Raw genomic sequence first — 22,775 nt, forward strand, 5'->3', positions numbered from 1 at the left:
AATTGATTGTTGGGCGCGCGTTTGATTAATGCGCGCGAGCTGATTGACGCGTGCAAGCGGATTGACTTGACGCACGTGAGCTGTCCAACGCACGCGGACTGATTGTCGAGGGCGCGAGCTGATTGTTAAGCGCGCAGGCCACTCGGTTCGCCGTTTTGCTTCAGGCGCTTGTCGGCGTTAGATAATCCTCTTAGACTCGGATAACGACGTTCATTGTCTTCTCTCCGTCTTGAGCTGTGTGCGGACACCCATAGGTATTTTTAGACGCCTACAACTCTTATCAGGATTTGATGTATATCTACTAAGTCTATTTACTGCATAGGCAATGTCAGGTCTGGTGTAGTTTGTCAGGAATCCTAATGATCCTATTATTTGTGCATATTCTCTTTATAATTGAGGATGACCTGTATTTTTATTTAGATGCACATTAGGATCATATAGAGTAGAAACAGGTTGACAGTTTGGATCATAAAAATTCTTGAGTATTTTCTCTATGTAGTGTGATTGTGATAGCACATATCCATTCTCATTTTTCATGATTTTAGTATTAAGAATTATGTCAGCTTGACCTAAATCTTTCATTTCGAATTTTTGTGATAAGAAGTGTTTGATTTCATTTATGGTTTGTATGTCAGAACCAAAAATAAGAATGTCATCAACATATAAACATAAAATCACAATTTTATTGTTATTGTCTATTTTATGATATACACACTCATCTGTTTGATTAATTTTTTCAAATTAATAAGATAGTATAATCTCATTAAATTTCATGTGCCATTATTTTGGAGCTTGTTTGAGACCATATAGTGATCTAATATGTTTGCATACTTTCGTTTCTTGTCCAAAAGCTATAAATCCCTCAAGTTGATCCATATAGATTTCTTCATCTAAATCTCCATTTAAGAATGCAGTTTTAACATCCATTTGATGTATATAGATTTCTTCATCTAAATCTCCATTTAAGAATGCAGTTTTAACATCCATTTGATGTATTATTAATTTATGAATAGATGCTAGAGCTATAAGGACTCAAGAATGCAGTTTTAACATCCATTTGATGTATTATTAATTTATGAATAGATGCTAGAGCTATAAGGACTATAATGGTAGTAATCCTAGCTACCGGAGAATAGACATCAAAATAATCAATACCAGATTTTTGGGTATATCATTTAGCTACTAATCTGGCCTTATATTTATCTATTGTTCCATCTGGTCTGAGTTTCTTCTTAAATACCCATTTACATCCTATAGTTTTACAGCCTGAAGGAAGATCAGTTAATTCCCAAGTATGATTTTGAACTATAGATTGTATCTCATTATTTATAGCTTCCTTCCAAAATGGAGCATCTACTGATTTCATTGCATCTTCAAATGTAATTGGAGAATCTTCTACAAGTAATGCATAGAAATCTTCATGGACCTTTTCTATTCTAGTTCTTTTACTTCTCCTAGGCTCCTCTGGACTTTCTAGTGGTCTAATTTGTTTAGAACTAGTTTCACCTTGGTTAGAACTAGGATCTGAATTACTAGAGCTAGGGCCTGTGTTGTTTACTCCGGTCTTATAAGGGAAAATATTTTCAAAGTAATGTACATCTCTAGCTTCAATTATGGTGTTGTTGGCTATCTCATTAATATCAGAGCTGATTATTAAAAATCTATTTATATTACTATCAGAAGCATAGCCAATAAATATTCCATCTACAGTTTTAGGTCCAATCTTTTTTCTCTTATTCTCAGGTATTTTAACTTTTGCTAAGCATCCTCACACTTTCAGGTGATCTAAATTTGGATTTCTATTCTTCCAAATTGTGTAAGGTGTTTTATCAGAATTCTTGAATGAAATTCTATTTAGTATATGGCAAGCAGTCATGAGAGCTTCTCCCCACAGGTTTTCTGACACACCAGAATTAATTAACATTGAGTTTACCATGTCCATTAATGTTCTATTCTTTCTTTCAGCTACTCCATTAGATTGAGGTGTATATGGAGTAGTTATTTCATGAATGATTCCATTCTCTTCACAAAATTGTTTTAGTTCATTAGAAGTGTACTCACCACCTTGATCTGATCTTAGTATTTTAATTTTCTTATTCAATTGATTTTCAACTTCTGCTTTATATATTTTAAATTTGTTTATAACTTCATCTTTGGTTTTAATTAAGTAGAGGTAACAATATTTAGAACAATCATCTATAAAAGTTACGAAATATTTGTTACCTCCTCTAGATGTTCTTTCAGAATCACAAACATCACTATGAATGAGTTCTAATATCTCAGAATCTCTATCAATAGTTTTAAAGGGTTTCTTAGGAAGTTTAACTTCTACACATATTTTACATTTTCCATCATCTTTTATATTAAGCTTTGGAATTATATTGAGATGCATTAATCTTTTAATTGAATTATAATTCACCATCATCTTTTATATTAAGCTTTGGAATTATATTGAGATGCATTAATCTTTTAATTGAATTATAATTCACATGTCCTAATCTTTGATGCCAAGTGATAGAAGGTTCGATATTCAAAGCTATTGGAGATGCAAGAGTAGAATTCTTAACATTCAATTTAAAAAGACCATCACATAAAAAACATTTTCCAATGAAGTTCAATCTCTTAGTTATTACAACTTTATTTGATTCAAAAACAAGTTTGTAGCCTTGTTGCACTAATAAAGATCCGCTAATTAAATTTCTCCTAATGTCTGGTACATGGTGGACATCCTACAGGATCAAAGTCTTATCCGAAGTCAGCTTTAGGTTGATCCGACCTATTCCAGATACAGGAGTCACATTATTATTTCTAATTGTCACAGTTTCTCTACTTGAGACCTGATAGGTGAAAAACAAAGATTGATTAGAGCAAACGTGAATATTAGCTCCAGTGTCAATCCACCAATCATTTGCTTGAAAGGTCATGTTTACTTCAGGGGTGAAGAGAACAGACCTGAAAGCAGTCTCAGCTGAACTGGAAGTCACCATGTTTACTTGTGACTTATTAGGTGGAGGTCCTCCCTTCCTAGGCTTGGGTGGTTCTGTCTTCTTGTAAAAACAGTCCTTAGCAAGGTGGTTGGTTCGTCCACAAACGAAACATGCTTGACGTTCAGCTCCTTCCTTCTTTTGAAAGTGAACAGGGTTCTTATTTTGATGAAAAGATTTGTTCTTAAATGTTTTATTTTGATTTTGGTGGAAGGGACGTTTCTTGTGTTGGGGAAAGGGTTTGGATTCAATATTGTTTACTTTGGGTTCCGATTTTGTCATATTTGTCTCCCTGAGTCTATGTTGCTCTTCAATTCTAATGGAATTCAACACTTGCTCTAGGGTAAGATCTTCTTGGGTATGGTTAAGGTTTTTGGTAAAATCTGACCAGGACTCGAGAAGTTTGTCTATAAGACAGGCTATCTGAATCGTTTCATCTAGGATAGATCCATTCACTTTTAATAGATCCATTCACTTTTAATTGGTGAACTATATGTTCAAATTCATTAATTTGCTCTTTCATTGGTTTAGAATCTATCATTTTAAATTTGTTAAAATCAGAAGCTTTAAATCTTTTAATTCCCATATCATCTAAACCATACTTTTTCTCTAGTGTTTCCCATAGAACTTTAATATTAGTGATAGTATAATATATATCATATGACCTATCAGATAAGGCTCCTAAGATTCTATGTAGACAATGATACTCTATTTCTTGAGGTGTTCTCGGGATAGGAATGGAATTTGTGGAGGAAGATGAGGAAGATTGCCTAGTAACTGGTCTAGATGAAGATGGGTTGTCTGGTTCTATAGTAGTTATTAGACAATCTTCGCATAGCCTTCTTGAAGCTCGTGCCGACGAGAAGGAGGTCGCCTGACCGAGGGTCGTTGTATCTCCGATAACTTTTGCCGCGTAGCCATGTACGAGAGGGGGCAATTAGATTCTTGGATTGTTGGAAAATACGAGCTGTTTAGATAGTAATTAACACAAATTAAGTTTTGAACAGTTGATGATTAAATCAGATAATATCAGATAAATATTATAACTTGGAAATGAAATTAATTCAAACGAAAATAAATAAAGGTTAGAAATACGTTGTATTTTGCACTGTGTTTAAGCTCTTGCGGCTATGTCCTTTTATAGGATTGAAACAGTCGTTATTCATAAACTCGCAGTTAATACATTTTTAATCACGTTAATAAATCTTAGCCGTTACAAAATCAAAATATTTCTGTTACAAAATAAATTCGCAAAATATTTATCACGTTAATAAATCTTAGCCGTTACAAAATATTTCTGTTATTCATTAACCACAAATTTTTAAACGGTTCAAATTAGCAAAAGCAAAAATATAGCAGATTAAGAGCCCATTAATCTGGAGCTGTATTCGTGTTCGCAGGTCATGTGCACGCGCCTCCCGACCTGACCCCGAGCCCGACCTGGCCGGCACGCGCGTGTGTGGTGTGGAGCATAACCTTTATTTTCTTCTAGGCATAGGAGAGAAAAAGAAGGCTTATAAAGAACCTATCTTCCCATCTCTTTTTCAATATGAGACTAAACTTTTTCTCTTTTTCTCTACAAACCTAAGTTTTAAGTTACAACTCCAACAAAATTTTGAGGGCCTAAGCGGAAAAAACCTTCTTCTCGTTAGAATTGTCGTTCTCTGTACATTATTTTTGTTCTGTCTACATATTTGAATAGGGCATCTGACCTATTTTTACTTTTAAAAAAAACATCCAATGCTCGCTAAACACATAGTTGTTTGATTGGGAGATTTAGAGATTTTATAAATGAAAAAAAATAATTATTATTACTAACTTTAATCAGAGGATAAGTCTTTATAAAGTGTTCATCAGTGTTTTAATTCCAACCACAAAATCCCCGGGTGCCCCTCCCAACTCCACCGAGGTCCCCATCCATCACTACCGTCCCTCTCTAACATACATTCGCTATACCCGCGGAGCAACTTAACTACCACTCCGTGGTCCGCACTTTTCTTTCCTAAAACAAACTCATGTGGCCTCCTATTTTCCCACATTATTTTAATAATCGTTGTGGCTGAGAAACTCTCGCCGGTTTCTCCTCCGTTGAGCTGGCGTGTGTCACGTGTCGAGAGGATAGAGAAGAGGAGGCTGCGAGATGCGATGACGTGGAGAAAAAGTTCACCTGCACTTTTTCTTTGCGCTTTTTGGCGGTGCAGCTTAGTCGTCGATAGTATCTCTTGGCTAGTATTCACCCCTTATTTTTAGCGGTTGGAGATATTTTCCTTGATATTTTTTTTTACATAAATAGCCCAACAAACACACGTGAAAGATATTTCCTCTATATATTTCTTTTATATATTTATTTATATATAGAGAGAGAAAGCGCTTTCCCCAATATATATAAAGTTTTAGCTAGAAAGTTTCAACTAAAGTTCCTAAACTCGTGTTTACTTTTCTATATAATGTTATGTAAATAGAGTTATACAATAGCTTAATAAAATCTGACCTTTGAGTAATATTAACCAGGAGTAGTGATCAGTACACAACAAACATAAACTACATTAATACAATAAAAAAACAAAAGTGTAGAGTTCTTAATAATACATAAATTTTCATAGAGTATGAGAATTATAATTATAATTTTTACTGAACAAATTACTCATGTTTTTTTTTCTCAATTCAAAACTAATGATAAACTTAGGAAGGGGAAAAAGAAGAAAACGCCACCTCTACTTTTTTTAATTTTAGCATAACTTAGCTTTAAACATTAGCAAATCTTTTCGGATATAATCTGAAAGATAATCTTTTGTATTTAAATATAATCTTTTGTTTTCTTCCCAAAAAAAAAAAAGTTATGATTATCCGATCTCGCTCTCCATCCCGCAGCCTCTTGATGCTTCGTGCGGCCCCAGATATTTTCCAGCTGACCTCATAAAAAGATTTCAGATAATTATTTAATATTATCAATTATCAATCACAAACAAAACAAAAATAAAAAATAAAGAAACAAAAAAGAAAACAAAAATAAAGTAATTATCCGGTCTACGCTTTTCTATACCCCACTAAGAAAGAGAGAGAAAGTGCAAAAAGCGGAGGGTGCACGACAACGAACCGCCACGTGTCCGTAAGGTCGTGAAGCCTCAGCCACAAGAATCGAGCTCTTCTTGCCCCCCCCCCTCTGGCCTCCTCCTCGCCCTCAAAACCAGAGTCTCTCTCAAATTTTTTTTTTCGCTGCTCTCGATTTCTGTTCTCTCTTCTATTTTCCTATTAATTTAAGAATTATTAGGGTTTTCGATCGAAATCGGAGATCAAGCTTCCGCTGAGCAAGGTATTTGCTAGGGAAAACCCCCTCCTTTTTTGTTTTGACCTTGTTAACTATTTTAGCTGTGTCTGATCTGATTCATTTTATTTTTGATGATTATGAATCTGTTAATTTGAGATTGAATTTGAAAGAAATATGAGAAGAACGTGTCTTTAAGGTTCTTTTTTTTTATATTTTGGTGAGAAGTCTGATTTTTTGTTGAGTTTTGGTGATTGAAGCGGTAGATCTTGGTAGAAAATACTGAGATCTAAAGTTTGATGGATTTTTGAGTCAATTTCTTTAATTTGAGCTGAAGAATGGAGAAGGTTCGAGTGTGGAGCTTTAGTTTGTTATCGATTCGTGGTACTATTTGACGAGATTAAATAAGGATTAGTTTTGGAGATTATTTCTGCAAATTTTTACTGTCTAATCATGTTTGATATTATAAAGCGAAAATTTTTAATTTTTTGAACTTCTTTTTAAATTGAGGAATTCTATTAATATTTGCCTTTTGAGTTTAGATGGTAAAATTAGTAATTTTGTTGTTTGATCTGCTCTTAACTCCTGGTTTTTTTTTTCGAAACTCAAATTTTTTTCTGATAAATATCTAGTTAAGATCTCTTTGTAAGTTTGTTTCTATTAATTAAATCCAAATTTTAATTATTATTTAGGGCCTTATTCGGCGGCAAAGCGTTAAGGAAGAGGGATTAAGGAAGAGGAATTAAGGAGAAGGATTAATGTAGTTAGCTCATTCAATAACCAAAAGAACTAAATTATTAGCCTATTAAATAAGTTTTTCTTTAGCCATTGTGATCATGTCTAGTGTTTAGGAATAACGATGATTTTGATTATTTATATTTATAAATAGTGTTGTGCGCAGCGGAAATTTCGGTAGAGTTTCTGGTGCACAATAAGAGAAAAAGATCGATAAGAATTCTTGTATCTCAAAGGAAATAAGAATCTGAAGCCTAATATCTCATCAAAGTGAGATATTAACTCTTTCTCTCGTCAGCTCTAGGACTACGCGTCGAGGGATCCTAAAAACTATTATAATGGTCACAAACTCAAACAAACTAATTTTACGTGGTTCGACAAACTGCCTACGTCCACGGGGCAAGGAGGGGGGATCTACTATTATAGAGAAAAAAAAATACAAATGAGTTTACAACTCTCACAATCTAAACCCTTGAATAGGCTCCTTGTTTTTCTTCATAAGAAAAGGTCAGCCTCCAAATACTTTTTCTCTCTTCACAAAACCTAGGACGTTTTCCTGCTGCAGCTGTTTTCTTCTTTGCCGAAAAGAGACTCACAGCCGAAATACGCCGTCCTTGCACAGTCACCCAAACCTCCTTCGCACAGCCGCCGAGATTTTTCTCTTCTGCGCCTTTATTTTTCCCTCACGAAGCCTACCTTGCACACGTTTTCACAAAACCCTAGGAAGAATATATATATGGCTTTGTACTGGACTCGGGTCGTGGGCTAGCTCTTCACGCGTCAGGTGGATTTACAATTCTTCACGTCACCAAGAAAAACTGATCTCTTCACGTGCTTTGGGAATGTGGTGGTGGCCCCCACAAGCTAACACAACATGATCTCCCCCCTACGTGACTCTTCACAATTCTCCACCTCGGTGAAGTTTTCTCAAAACTGAGCCGACACCAACTAAACCAAATGTCTCACTTGTTGTGTCCAGTACGAAGTAAAATAATTCACGATAACGGACTCAATCCATAACAAGTCGAGAACCCAAATGAGAATGTAAACACTCTCCAAATGTCAGTATCAACTCACCAAATCGATCTCACCCCCATCAAATAATCCAACCCGGCTGCATCATAAGACTGCCTACGTATCCTCTTGCCTAAGGAATCAAGCCGAACGTAGTTCACCCAAATGGCCGCGAACGACCTCAATCCAATAGAAGAGTTCGCAACTCTTTTCCAATATCATCAACTCTGCCGCTGATAGCACCTCCAATGACCTCAAACACCTCCACCTGAGGTGAACCAATGACCATATCCAAACTATGTCTGTCAGCTGCACTCGGTTCAAAACCCAACTCATCATCTGCACATAAATCCAAATGATCCCTAAGCTATGTCACCTCAGCTGGAATCCCAAACAATACAGTATGATCTGGAGTAATCTTCACCCAATGTGGAGTAGCATCACTCTCCACCCGTTGCGATACATCTAAGGTCTGTCAAAAACTCTCCACCTGCTGAGAGTCAATTAGCTTCCTCATCGAAGCCTCAACCAAAGTGACACTACCATACCTAACACCCAATTGAGTTTTACCTCCTATCACAGCAGTTGACAACTCTTTAATAAGATGGCTCGAATATGTCGAAGCCCTAACCGAACTTTCAAATTGATTTACTCCTCTAAATAGCCCAAGCGTAGCCCGAGCTCTGATACCAATGGGTTCACAGGACTTCAAACTGTAGGTCAAAGCACTCCTCAATAATCCAATGCACCGTATCAATAAACAAATAACCCAGCATCAAATCCTTCTATCTCGGCCAACTATCTCAAAGCACCAACAAATGAAGAATAGATCCAAACTGATAAAGGAGAGAATTTTACCTACAAATGAAACCCTAACAAGAGTATATATATGGCTTTGTACTGGACTCGGGTCGTGGGCTAGCTCTTCACGCGTCAGGTGGATTTACAATTCTTCACGTCACCAAGAAAAACTGATCTCTTCACGTGCTTTGGGAATGTGGTGGTGGCCCCCACAAGCTAACACAACATGATCCCCCCCACGTGACTCTTCACAATCATCTCTAGTGTTTAGGAATAACTCTTAATCCATCTAAATAGGAGTATTTGTAAACTCTTTATTTTGTGTGGTTAACTCATTTTAATCCCTTCAGAAGGGTTAGCTTAAAATTTTTATATTTGTTGCGTTTGACAAGTTATAGAGGGTTAACTCACTTTAACCATTGTTTGGAGATTTTTTTTATTTTATTTTATTATTTATTTATTTATTTATTTTTGTCTTTGGTGGATTAAGAAGCGGTTAAGTCTCCTTAACTCCTCGGTTAAGCCTTTGCCTTTGCAGAACGGCACCTAGGGATTATGTGAAATATTAGTGTCATGTTTTAGGATATTTTAGATTAATATCTAAGTTGAGACAGATATTCTTAACAAAAAAAAAAAAATCAAAAAAAAAGTTCATTCTCTCTTCAAATGAGGCCTATCAGAAGATTTTGCTTGCTTTGTTGGATAGTTTTCTTTTTAGATTAAGCTTATCTAGAAATGATTAGCGGGTGGAGTTTTTGTAGTGAGTGTTTTAGATTGTATTCAAGTTATCAGCAAAGAAAGATAAATGCAAAATCTAATTTGTCCTTTAAATTCCTTCTAGGTAAAAGGTGGAAGCCAAATTTGGACATACTCCGGGATGCCCAGTAATCCTTTGTGTTTGGATAACAAAACAACATCTGAGAATTGGCTGCAGACGAAGAAAACTATGGCCTCTTCAGTCTTGGAGCATGCTATTAAGGTCCATATCTTCATAATCTCTCAATAGAGATGATTTTATTTTTGCCACTTAAACTTTCTTGACTATATCTCATCACAATCCGTGCTGTCTTGCAGGTTAGAAAACCTTACACGATAACAAAACAACGAGAGAGGTGGACTGATGAAGAGCACGGCAAATTTCTAGAAGCTTTGAAGTTGTATGGTCGAGCTTGGCGCCAAATAGAAGGTATTTTTCATACCAAATTGAGATTGGTGATCATAGTGCTATGCATTACTTTCTTCCTTGTTCTCAACATAGATTTATTTGTTTACAGAGCATATAGGCACAAAGACTGCAGTCCAAATTCGAAGCCATGCCCAGAAGTTTTTCACAAAGGTGTAATACTCTCTTCCAGTAACTATTCCCCTGCCTTAATGTATTCATGGGTGGTCTTACTCTAAAAGTAAGTAAAATCACTCATGGCGGCGGTGTGTCAGTTATAATTACCCTTTATTGTGTTCAAAACATTAATAATGTTAATGCCTGCAGGTTGTTCTTGAATCAAATGGTGATAATTCAGATGAGTCGAAAACTCTCTCTATACCTCCTCCAAGGCCTAAAAGGAAACCACTTCACCCTTATCCTCGTAAACTTGGTAATTCACCGAGTATTCCAGCTGTGGAGAAAGGAGCTTGGTCTTTGATACCTAAGCTCTCGGTTGTCTCTGAATCGAAGCTGCTATCAAATGAACAAGAAAACCGATCACCAACATCGGTTTTATCAGTGGTTGGGTCCGATACCTTCCATTCTTCTTCAGCTTCTGGTATCATGAGCAGTAATGCATCTCCAGCTTCATCTGAGCAAGTTGAGACTTCACTTGGTGAACAAGATGATGTAGGCCATTCAACAACTACTTCGGTGGAGGATGATGATAAATCTTTGAAAACAACTGATATGGTATACACTTTATTAAATAAAAAAACATCGTGAAGGTGCGATTTTGATGTGATGTGTTTGTTCTAATTGGGCTAAAAATTACAGGAATTGGATATGGGCACTGATGATAGCATCCCTGATAATGAAGCTTCGCCAGCGGAATCACCTGCAACTAGTCTGAAGCTATTTGGGAAGACTGTTATTGTCGCGGACACACAAAAGCCATTGTGCTCCACCGTTGATGATGCAGAGCAGCCCTATGAAGCTCCGACCTCTACTAACCAATGGAATGCGGCTCCGATGTTCTATATTTTGCCGTCTAGTGGAGTTTCAATGTCCGCTTCTGTTTCCATGCCCTATTTATGGGGCTTTTGCGGCGATGCAGCATCAGATGTTGCTGCCGCTAAGCGTTTGAAGTCAGGGGAGAGGGAGACCGAGACTTCTTTCGCTGGTTCTAACACCGTACCCAGAGGTGAATCAAGCGTTGAGGATGGAAGTGGCCCCCCGAATGTTAGTTTGAAGTTCAGACCAAGCGAAACATCAGCCTTCAGGAGCCTGAAAGCAACAAAAAACAAACCTTGCCAGGGTTTCGTGCCGTATAGAAGATGTGTCCCTGATAAAGAAGTAGAGAACCAAAAGACGGGCGGTGAGAACAGAGAGGGGCGAGGACTGCACTTGTGCTTGTAGCTGATGAAGAAGCAGCAGCAGTAATTTTAATGCCTTTTTGATTTTTTTTTTGGTTCCAGAAGATCCAGGGATGTGGTTTTCCCTCCTAAAAATGGGGGGGTGAGGTGGGAGATGCAGCGTATTGTTTTGCAGCGGTAGGTGATGAGTGCCATCTCTGGATCTTGTTGTTGCATCTGAGCTGTTTGGAACTAGTTGTTATCTTCGTGCATATTGATTAGGGGGAAATAACCCTAAAATTTGTCATTATCTTTACCCAAATTTCTGAGCCGTACAAAGAAAATTTCGGAGTGGTCCACGGTGTATGTAGAACACTCCCTCATGCCCGTAAACGTGATACCTTTTAATGCTGAGGTTTCTTGTGCTGCTCCGCTATCAGAAAAAAAAGAAAAAAGAAAAAAAGAGCCAGCGTTTTCTGCTTCCGTGTCAAACTGTGGCCAAATTCGATCAATACCTGCCCCCAAAGTCAATAACATGGTCTCACAAACCAAGTTATCGCCCAAAAACATTACTTTCCAAGATTTTTTAACAGGAAGATATTGCTGATCCTGTGCGTACAAAAGATGACAAAGTTCTGCACCCCCTGTTAACGGAACGGCGTTGTTTCACTTAACACGATTCTAATCACACGCTTCCATATAATGAGTCTGAAATATATTTCTGTACAACTTTCCAAAAAAAATAATAAATGAAAGAAGAAATGTAACGTCGAAACCATTTATCATCTTACTCTAGTTGGAAGAGGTGACCCAACAAATACACAGATGTGAAGATAGTATTCAGGGTGTTTCAAGTTGTTAACCACCCAATGGAAGGGAATTTGAGGGTCTAATTCAATCCCTTGAATACGAATGAGCTTAATTCTGGACTTCCTAGATGAAGTTGTCTCTTGTTGGCCTGTGGTTGAAGCATCATCTCCCTTCGTGGTTTCTCCATCTTTAGAGCCACCATCTTCTTTCTTCAGACATACATATCCTCTAGTTGAGGGTTCATCCTCAAAGATCTCTGGCAGTAATCTTTTCACGGCAGTCTCTAATGTGAGATTGCAACCTGCACAAAAGCACGATCAGTGGCTGGAACTCAGAATGACAAATTCGGAAGGGTTAAATGCAGATACACCACACGTACCAAGATGTGTAGCAACTTCTACCCCCCAAACTGTTTTATTAGCACTTTTACCCCGTGTGTGCTGGAGATGTCATGTGGTGATCACATGAAGCTAAGTTACCTTTTTCCTCATTTTATTCAAAAATAAGAGTGTATTTTTCTCCATTTAAGGATCAGGGAGTAGTAAGTGCTAATAAAAAAAGTTTACAGCTTACAAGTGGTTGAACCATCATAGTACAAGAGGTGTATCTGTAATTAACCAAATTTAGAAATTGCTCAGAGAAGTCTTGTCAAAACATACTAATGTTACAGAAACGTAGATAATGTAATGTAATCAATAAAGCAAAAGGATTTCAATAATATATAGGACAAGAAGGGGCATGGAAAGTAAACAGACAGGAAAGTTTATAGAGGTATTTTTGTACCTTCATCCTTGTGTACCTCAACTGGTCGGTTTATGTATGAGAATTTATCCCAACTATCCATTGCACTTGCATCTTCTATGTCTTCAATCTCTTCACCTACACTCCGTACATACAACCGTACAGGAATTCTGCCTGACCAAAGATTCAGTGACAAAAGAAAAATCAGTAGTTGGAACCTGAAGAACGTACGACCCCCTACAATGTTCTACCAAAAGTAAAATGAACACTATGAGTCCTTACTAGTTTGATTCATGGATTTTCAATGTTTGAGAAGGCATAGAAACGCAAGAAATAAGCTTAGTTGGAAGGTACTAAAGTACATAATGGTTTATTTCTTCCTACAATTTATTTGCAGCGAGTATCCAGCTTCACGCAAGGTTTCTTTTCTGTTGGCATTTCTACCTTCCTCTTATCTGGTTGAAAAATACTACTTAAATATCCAGGCATTCTGCCAATACATTACTTACAATTGATACTATGATTAACACATTGTAGTTTTAAGTTTATTTTGAACTTAATAATAACAAGAATGATGCTGTCTTTATAAACTAATTTAAATATAATCAAAATTTTACGTGACAGGCTTGACAATTATGTCATTGGATTGACAAAAACATGTAAAAAAGGGACCAGATTATGAGATTCACATCTCTTATTTTAAGCCTGATGCGGCTCGAATGTGAAAGTGAAACCTGAACCTACTGCCCACTGCAAAGTAGTCTAACCCTTGCACTGTGGGTGAGCACTCAGCAGGTCTGACCAATCAAATCCAGGAGTACAAATTTTCTGTTCTTTATTTGTACTGTTTAACTTTAACAAGTTAATTGTTTTAGATAAACGGTTTTGAATCACTTTATGTATGGTATCTTTAACATGGATGAGAGCTACGAAATATTCATATCAAATTTAGTTAGTTGAACAAATATTCCCTTCTTAAGAACTGACGTTCTTTGATAATGAATTACAACTTTCTGCCTGGTGTGATCTCAATCATTGAGATGAAGAGATGAATCTATCCAAGTTCATTCTGAAGAAAAAAGATTGCATATCTGTAGTTAGCGTAGTCATATTCTTTTCTTCAAAGATCTGCCATTTTTTGCTATTAAACATGAAGGTGTTTCTCTCTTCTTTTCATTTTATTTTATTTTATTTTATTTTATTTTTTGGAAGAACATAGGTGTTTCTCTTTGATTGATCATATCATATCTAAAAAACATCTGCTAATATAAAAACTAAAAGCACCTTTAGAGAGAAAGAACTATACATGATCGGTTGGGTCCAACAGAATCAGTTTCTCCAGTAGCTTGCTGAGGTTGTCCAGCAGATGAAAGCATTCTGATCATGCAATCTTCTCCAACTGGCCCAAGCTTAAGCTTAGATGACACCCGATGATAGCTATCCATGTCACCTGATGTAACCTTTTGTCAGTACAACTTGGAAACAAGTAGGAGAAACAATGTATGATTCTCACCGGAGTTATACATAATGTGACAAATATAAAGCCTACAATATAACACTGAGCAAAAACAGCATGGAGAGCAAGCTTGAAAAGAGGGGTCACGTCTGAAAATAAATAAAATAAATGATGTAGAGCAGATAGGAGAAGTGGAGCTTGTGTTGACATATAAAGAGCACCAACTTTGGTTCTGCTAGAAAAATAAATATTGTACGTTGAAAGAACCTACATTATGCACAACAACTCATACAGGAGATTGAGATCATAAGGTGTTAGCAATGTAAAGCAACCCAAAGACTCTCTTATCTGGATAAGGGTCTAGAATTTTTCCCCAGGGAGATTTGCTGCTTCGACAATAAACTTTTGCAAGGACTCTCCAGAAAATGCTCCTTCAACATTAAGAGCAAGGCCTGTACTTTTTCAATCAAAGTTGATTCCATTATGATTTGAAATATTTGTAAAATAGGATTTTGAGATAGAAAATGAATCTGAAGAATTTCAGGATAGAAAAAATTGCTGATAGTTCTGGGATGTCTTCTTAAGTAGAGCGGCCCAACTCATCTGTCTAAAATGGTGTTAGTGATGCAGCTCTACAGGCAGCCCTAGCCTATATGGACCAGTTCCATCCTATAAGAGCCAAACTTGTCTGACTCGCACAAGTTACAAGCCTAATTGAAGCTCACAAAATTGTCCCGGTCAATAGGATTGCCGTACACGTATCCATTAGCCTCCGTCAGAATTGCAGAATTCTATCGTTCTGGGGTTCAAAATTGCTGTCAAATTTTCGGACATTTTCCGCAAGCTGTCAGATTTTGAGGGGTAAAATGCATCTGTTTTGGCTCAAAATTGATAAGAAGGATCCATAATCCAGCTAGAATGATTTTTCTTGGCAGGTTTCTATTTTTGGTAAAAATATTATTTTACGAATTTTTTATTATTGAATCTATAAAAGACTCTTTTGCTAGATGTAGGAAGTTAGTTTTTTGATAAAACACTTGTTTTGGCTGTGGTCGTTTTTATCTAGTGTGCTCTGCTCTCTTTCTTTCTGAGTTTCTGAATGTTGATCTGATTGCAGCCCTAACAAGACTGCATCAATTAGCATGACACGTTATGGAATTAATGACAATCTCAATCAATTTAAACACCAAATCGATGTTTGTCTGGATAAAAATGAGAATAGAGATGTGAAAACAGAGTAATTTCCAAGCATTTTGGGTGTGTGTTTTGAGTAAAATAAGCGTTAAAATTTTCGCCACTCAAGGAGACTAAGAATCACTTTAAAAAAATGACTACCCCTTCAAAGGTTCAAAAGTCATGAACGAAAGTTAAAAAGTGAGGATTAAAAAAAATCGCCACTCAAGGGAGACTAAGAATCACTTTAAATTTTTCGCCACTCAAGAGAGACTAAGAATCACTTTTAAAAAATGACTACCCTTCAAAGGTTCAGAAGTCATGAACGAAAGTTAAAAAGTGAGGATTAAAAAAATCTACAACGAAAAAATTAAAACAAAGAAGGTGAAGATAAAAAAGGTCAAATAAATATATAACAACATTCATGTCACCTCTTTCTCACTTTACTGTTTCCTACTTTATCTCACAAAAAACATAAGTTTTTCGCTCTTCTGCTAACTAAAGGGCCTCACTTGCATAATGGAAAATTGTGAAGTTGTGATACCCCACAATGATACAGGCCCACATCGGTTGTGTGCGAGAATGTAGATTGGGTGAATATAGAGTCAAGTAGCAATGAGACAACATTTTGGAGGTGAATTGAACCAAACAACATGTTGCACTCAGTCAGTCCATTGGTTTGTAGCCCGTTGGCTTAATGTAAGCAATGGGACCTATGGAGTGCAACACCTTGTTTGGCTAAATTCACCACCAAAAATGCTAGCTATTGCTGCTACTTAACTCCCTTGACTAACTATATAAGGCCATCTACATTCCACATGCAATGGGACCATATCATTTTGGTAGCGTGGTGGGAGCCACCTCTAAAATTCATAAGAATGCCTCTAGAATTCATATTGCCTGGCGGTTATCCTGTAATGAACTATTGTCATGTCGTGACAAGGGCATCGCGTATTTAAGGTGGGGTGATTGTGATCCCCAAAATGATATAGTCCCACATCGTTTCTGTGTAAGAAGTTAGGATCATAGAGGGATTTATATAGTAAGTCGAGGGAGTTAGTAGCAACAATAGCTAGCATTTTTTTGTAGTGGATTGAGTCAAACTACCTGTTGCACTAAGTGGCTCTCGCGGCTTACAAAGCAACGACGTGCTCGCTAGCCTAGGGCATGTCATATACTGCATATTTCATTCTTTTATGGATAGACAGAAAAGGGAAAAAATTAGCTATATATCAAAGCATTGTACTTGATAGTGGATTTGGTATATATTAGGGTAAAGGTAAACAGGAATATACTAGCCTATCACGAACAAAGGACACGCTTTAGTAAGATAATTAACAGAAATAAAGAAAAATAAACTCATACCTTTTACCAATGATTGCCATAACTCAAACCGATCTGGCTCAGACATATTCATGACATTCTTGCAGTTCCCATTAATAATATATGCTGCCTGCAGATAAAAGCACCTTATTACATAACACCACCATAACCAGACCACCATAACCAACAGTGTCATCTAAATTTCTTAGATGAACAATAGCCAAAGCCACTTATACTTTACATACAAGAACTTGGGGAAATTTTGACAAGTCTGGATTATAATCCACTTGGGTTCTAATCTTTTGTAGATCAAAAGATTATAACCAAGTGGATTAAAATTTTCGGTGTTTGGTAAAGAGAATGGTTTAAAATCCCGGTGATTTTTATTAAAACGACAAAAAAAACTCTTAAATGTGGGAGGAAAGAGAAAGGGGAAAGAAAGAGATTCTAAAAGGGATGGGCAATTTTTTTGATTCTAAAAGGGATGGGCAATTTTTTTTCTTTTACTTGGTCAAACTGTGGATTATAATCCAGCAAAATAGTAACTTATGAAGCCTAGGTTATTTTTGATGGGATTATAATCCCAAATAATCCACTCAAATTGTGATTACCAAACATGCGGAAGCAGATTCTAAGTTTCTAACCCAAAGAGTGGATTATAATTCCCTTTGACCAAGTTGTCACACATGCTCTTGATATGAAATTGTACTACAACATCATGATCAATAACAAGGACTTTTATCCCAAATTTCCATTCAGTTCTATTATGGGTCATGTGTACTATCAGGTTACATATTATCATATTCTTCTTAGTTGTTTTCAAGTTTCAGCCAAGTTCTTTTAGACCTATGCCCCTTTACTTGTAATCTTATCAGTAAAATATAAGAAATATGAGTACTTTTTCTTGATTAATCATCAGTAAGGTTGTTATACAGAGTAGTAATAACTTTTGATTCTGAATAACGCAACTAATTGCTAATAAGAGGTAAAATATTTTCTTAAGTAGGATAATTTCGGTTCAGTTCCAACCAAATATCTTTAAAAAGTCATACCTCTTTCAGTGAATTGATAAAACTCCACTTTACATTGTCTTCACCTTGACAAGGAATTAAGGTTTCCCCTGGATGTGCTCTAAAATGAACCTACCAGCATCAGTAATGAAAATTAAAAAGGTGCAGAATCATAATACAATTGTCACAAACCAAAACAGGCTTAGTTTCAAAGAGTACATCGATGTGACATATAGCAGACAAGCTAATAATTCCTGCTTCCAAACACTAGCGTGCATTTTAGTGAACAAAGCAATGCAATTTTAAAAAAAAAACATAAAAACCTTAGCTTTGGCTTATTTTTTGGCTCAAAATTAATGTACATTCCAATAGAAAATCTATCAATTTTCTTCTTCGCTTAGATTCTCTCTGCTCTCTAGGTGTAAGATTTTAGGGGCTATACCTTGCTTGCAAGAGTTCTTAAATTGAATGGCACAAAAAAAGGTAGGTTGACCTGTCTAGCGATCAGGTTATACTTGTATGATCCACTATTGCACATGAATTGTAAATCAACTCATAAAAGATGATGTCAGGTTGACCCACAGTCATAAAGCTTGGTCAAGTCTTCATAGACTTCTAAGACTTGCCTCAGACAGTGGATCGTACCACCACTAATTCTAAGACTTGTCTCAGAGAGTGGATCGTACCACCACTAATTGAAAGATGGAAAATCTTAATTCTTAAATAATGATGACAATGAACATGCAGTAACTAGCCATCTTAATATGCAAATATATACTAAAATACTATGTTAAATCACCACTATCTACGTGCTTACTCGCAATAAGTTGTGATACAACAATAACAACAAAGCGTTTTTACCAAAATTTGGGGTCAGCTAGATGAAATCATGTTCTTCCATTTTAGTATGTCAAGGGTTATTCCCTCCATATAATTAACTACTATCATATTTTTCTTTATTGCTTTCAACCAAGTTCTCATATGCTTACGTTCTTAATCCTATCACTTCTCCTAACTGCGGCATTTACTGAAATCCTATGTTACATGGGTACTTCAAATAGGAAGTTGTGTCCATATCTAACATGTACCCGTACCCGTGTTGAAACTTCCTGGACACTTCTTGAATATATGTATACGTTTATTCAGTGTATACTCAATTAAATAGTACATGTTTTAATTTAAAACATTCCTCATACACTTCTTAGATGTATATTCTACACTTCACATTTATTTCTTATATTGATCTTATGTAAGAGAAAAAACAATATTGATCCTATGTAAATTATTAATTTAAAAACATATAAATATACATAACATATATACATATATATAGTCATGTCCCCATACCCTACCTTTTACAAGTTTGTTGTGGCCCGTACTCACACCCATGCCTGTACAGCTATACCCCTACCTATACCCATGCAACTTAGTTGACATACATGCAAATAGTCAACCATCTCAATTGATACATCCATATTTTATCCTAAAGGCAATAATTTATGTTACATGGGTGCTTCTAATTTGAAGTTGTACCCGTACTAGACATGTACCCATTCCTGTACCCAAACTCCTTGGACACTCCTTGCATAAATGCATGCATTTATTTGGGCATGCACTCAATTATAATATACATATTTTAATTTAAAACACTTGTCATATATTTTCTGAACATATATCTTACACTTCGCACTCACTTCTTGAAACTCGTCGGACATAGGTCAAGTTCCGAATTATGATTTTGAAGGATCATGTGGACGTCTAGTTTAAAAACTAGCATTTTTAATTTATAATCCACAATAAAAGAAACATAAAACTATTATAGGACTTTTCATTCTCATCCTTGTTCTCATATTAATTATTAATTGCAATATGTAATATATATGTATATAAATATTTATATAGTCATATCGCCGTACCCTACATTTTAGAAATTTGTTGTGACCTATACTAGCACCCGTACCCTACCCATGCAACATAGGCGAAAATAGATAAATATCAATGAAACAGATATTTATCAGTAGATAGGCCATCTAACATCTACAAGATCTTAACCATTTGCAACAAGCATTCAGTATCAGCTACAATACTTTAACAGACGTACTTCTGAAGGTTTATATTTGAACCAGTCTCAAAATACATTAAAGTTTGCACCAGCAATGCTAAGTTTATGTCTACAGGTTTTGTTAAATCGACCAAAAAATCTTGTGACACATGACTCCAGTTTTCTGATATCTGCATGGCATTATATCAAAGAAAAAGAGAACTAAAGTAAAAATACATATGGAGAGGAAAATTAAATATCTAGTGCGGGTCTCTAAAATATTTTCTCCTTTTGAAAAAAATACTTCAATGAGGCCTCTAATACAATTTCATGAATCCAGTTCCCACTTGCCTGATTTGACAGATTTCAAGTTCATGCCAATATATCAGACTTACGATCAGATGTAATAAGAACTACGTTTGACCTTAGAAGTAAGTTCAAATGGTTATGCATTACAAGTTTACAAGTTACAACCAAATAATTGAATCAAACTCAAAAGGTTCTGATGCCATGACAGAGTACAACATAAATCAGACAATAGAACACAAAAAATTCTTGATAATTACTTCCTAATAGATAAGAACCTCCCAGGCAAATATGGATGTTATTAATGAATAAGGGCGATGGAATAAGCATGACTTTATGATGATCTTGCAAGGTCCTTTCTAGCAGGGGAAAAAAAGAAGATGGCATACCGTTAGATTCCATGGTCTTTCTGGTTCTGCACACAAGAGATCAAAGAGGACTCCAGTCGGTATGTGCCTATAAGAGATGCGTCAGTACTTAACATGAAACAAGATCCGGCATCAATATGAAGGTTTTAAAGAATGACATGCATCACACTCCTGCAAAGAATACTGATTTTCTCAAGAGAAGTGGAAGAGATATGCAAGAGTTATCCAAGTTCTCCTTCACTTTCATCATATTATTATAAAAACAAACATTGCGTCAATAAGATAGAGCCAAAATCTATGACGTACTAGCACTTCTTTAAAGCTCCCAGACACGTCCCCATAGGCCCATACATGTCCAGCATCGACATTCTATGGACACAGCACAGAAATCATATTGAATAAGCTCAACTGTGTCCAATTCGAAAAGATTTGATACTTTGACAATTTGACTGTAAGTGAAAATACAGACAATTTTTTAGTTGGTTCCATGATGTGGGTCCTTTGTTATGATCATATGTTAAAATTTCCTTGTCTTTAAGTAATATCAAACAGCATGTGTTGTTTTTTTTAATATGTTACAAAAACAAGTATAATAATTTGGTTCTCAGCAATTAGTGGTTTGATCTGTAACACTACATGAATCATGAGTTTGCGTTGCATTTGTTTATTAACTGCCTTGAATATTCTAATAATATTAAACCTAATCCATCAATTGCTTTTCTAAAGTTATATTACATGTGTATACGCACGTATGTGTCCAGTGCCCTATGTTTTTATAAATTTGACATGCACATGTAAAATCATGTGTCCGTGACCGTGCATGTCGTATACGTTAACATCCACTAAAGAGGTTATTACATTAGTAACTATTGACATGAAATTAGGGATAATAGAGAAACTTAATAACTACAGAGAGATATTAAGCAATTACCCAAAAAAATGTATTGACATGTTAATTATTGTATATAATGCAATGTTATATCAGCTACATTATCAAATTCTAATTAGTGATGCACATAATATTCATAGAGTTCCAAGATGCTGCTTGATAAAATTTTGGCCACACGTATCAAATAATTAACCCTGACGCAAAATTTTAATAGTCAACAAACTGATACTTACGTCTTATATGGGTTTTGTGCTAATACTTATAGGAACCTATTTGCCATGATGTGATTATATTATCTTGCCTTAATTGCTCGAGTCGTTTGCAAGAACACAATCAACCCTTTTGAGTTCTTAAGCTTCCAAGAATTTGTCCCTTTTCACAAACACTTGCACCAGTCATGAACCACCGTTGCAAGCCATTTCTACTAGTTATGAAAATATCCATATCACTAATAAATATTCCACTTCAATAAACCTAACCTTACTATATCTGGAACTGTTATACCAGTAGGACACTTTTATGATCTATTGCCACCATTTAAAGCATGCTGCTGATACTTTACCTTCCGATTATCATATTGCGCTGCCTTTTCTCATCCTTACGGACAACAGGAGGCTCTTTAAACTTATCCAGATGGTCATACATTGACTGAAAGTCTGAAGTTACTTATAACAAAACTGTAAAAGGAAAAGACATAGCACGGAGAATTGAAGTACCATTTTAGCGGCAACCCTCTGTAATCAAACCAAATAGTGTCGGTGCCAGGCGGAAGCGTGCTACTGAAATGAGGCTTTATAAGAGGCATCAACAACGGCAGATAACCAAGCCGGGGGCCTAAAACCTGAAATCAGATCGCATAGAGCTTTTAAAAAAAAAATAAGATCACAAGCAGACGTTTCATCACCGCATTAACTACACTTCCCAGATCAGAAGCATGTACTCAGTCCAATATGATTCGGACCATAGTTTTAGCAAAGTGAGTAAATCTCTATATTCATAGAGCCAACACTACCAAGATCCAGTCTTTAAGCACCGAAACTATCGCGGTGCAAAATAACTAATGCAAAAGCTAGTTTCAAACAGAACATCGAGGAGCGCGTCGTATCATAACCCTGGGGGCGTTAAGGGACTAACAGTGACAATTGAACTTGAACACGCAAAGCTTCAGCATTGAAGAGTAAAAGCGCGATTAGGGTTAGGGTTAGGGTTAGGGTTAGCGATTGGTCATTGGAACAGTTACCAGAATTGGGGGAGGCGAGGGGAGAGTGGTGATCTCGGACTCGTGAAGACGAATCTGGAGAGGGATCGCCCCCTCCCATACAAGCTTAATCGCTTCTTCCGAGGTTAACTCCATGGGATC

General features: G+C 36.2%; 2 protein-coding genes across 2 annotated transcripts; one reads left to right on the forward strand and one right to left on the reverse strand.

Annotated features, from left to right (window-relative positions):
* Positions 6,177 to 11,603, forward strand: LOC109848385 (protein REVEILLE 2-like). Its single transcript, XM_020417850.1, has 6 exons — positions 6,177 to 6,297; positions 9,641 to 9,778; positions 9,874 to 9,985; positions 10,074 to 10,135; positions 10,289 to 10,696; positions 10,781 to 11,603. Exons 2-6 carry the CDS (start codon positions 9,677 to 9,679, stop codon positions 11,360 to 11,362), a joined length of 1,266 nt encoding a protein of 421 aa, XP_020273439.1. The 5' UTR covers positions 6,177 to 6,297; positions 9,641 to 9,676; the 3' UTR covers positions 11,363 to 11,603.
* Positions 11,960 to 22,769, reverse strand: LOC109848386 (autophagy protein 5). The gene is made up of 8 exons (XM_020417852.1): positions 22,656 to 22,769; positions 22,132 to 22,256; positions 20,548 to 20,614; positions 17,854 to 17,943; positions 16,844 to 16,931; positions 14,156 to 14,299; positions 12,892 to 13,023; positions 11,960 to 12,409 (listed from the first exon to the last, which is right to left on the reverse strand). Exons 1-8 carry the CDS (start codon positions 22,767 to 22,769, stop codon positions 12,081 to 12,083), a joined length of 1,089 nt encoding a protein of 362 aa, XP_020273441.1. The 3' UTR covers positions 11,960 to 12,080.

Source organism: Asparagus officinalis, chromosome 7, assembly GCF_001876935.1.
Source record: "Asparagus officinalis chromosome 7, Aspof.V1, whole genome shotgun sequence".
NCBI classification, from domain to species: domain Eukaryota; kingdom Viridiplantae; phylum Streptophyta; class Magnoliopsida; order Asparagales; family Asparagaceae; genus Asparagus; species Asparagus officinalis.

What these genes read in the sequence shown, in the direction of transcription:
- LOC109848385 (XM_020417850.1), top strand. Translation starts at nt 9,677, where the DNA reads ATGCCCAGTAATCCTTTGTGTTTGGATAACAAAACAACATCTGAGAAT. An exon ending in CCCAGAAGTTTTTCACAAAG is followed by an intron (nt 10,136 to 10,288) that starts GTGTAATACTCT and finishes TAATGCCTGCAG; the next exon opens with GTTGTTCTTGAATCAAATGG. An exon ending in CTTTGAAAACAACTGATATG is followed by an intron (nt 10,697 to 10,780) that starts GTATACACTTTA and finishes TAAAAATTACAG; the next exon opens with GAATTGGATATGGGCACTGA.
- LOC109848386 (XM_020417852.1), bottom strand. Translation starts at nt 22,769, where the DNA reads ATGGAGTTAACCTCGGAAGAAGCGATTAAGCTTGTATGGGAGGGGGCG. An exon ending in CCTCGCCTCCCCCAATTCTG is followed by an intron (nt 22,257 to 22,655) that starts GTAACTGTTCCA and finishes ATCTGATTTCAG; the next exon opens with GTTTTAGGCCCCCGGCTTGG. An exon ending in AGAGGGTTGCCGCTAAAATG is followed by an intron (nt 20,615 to 22,131) that starts GTACTTCAATTC and finishes CATCTCTTATAG; the next exon opens with GCACATACCGACTGGAGTCC.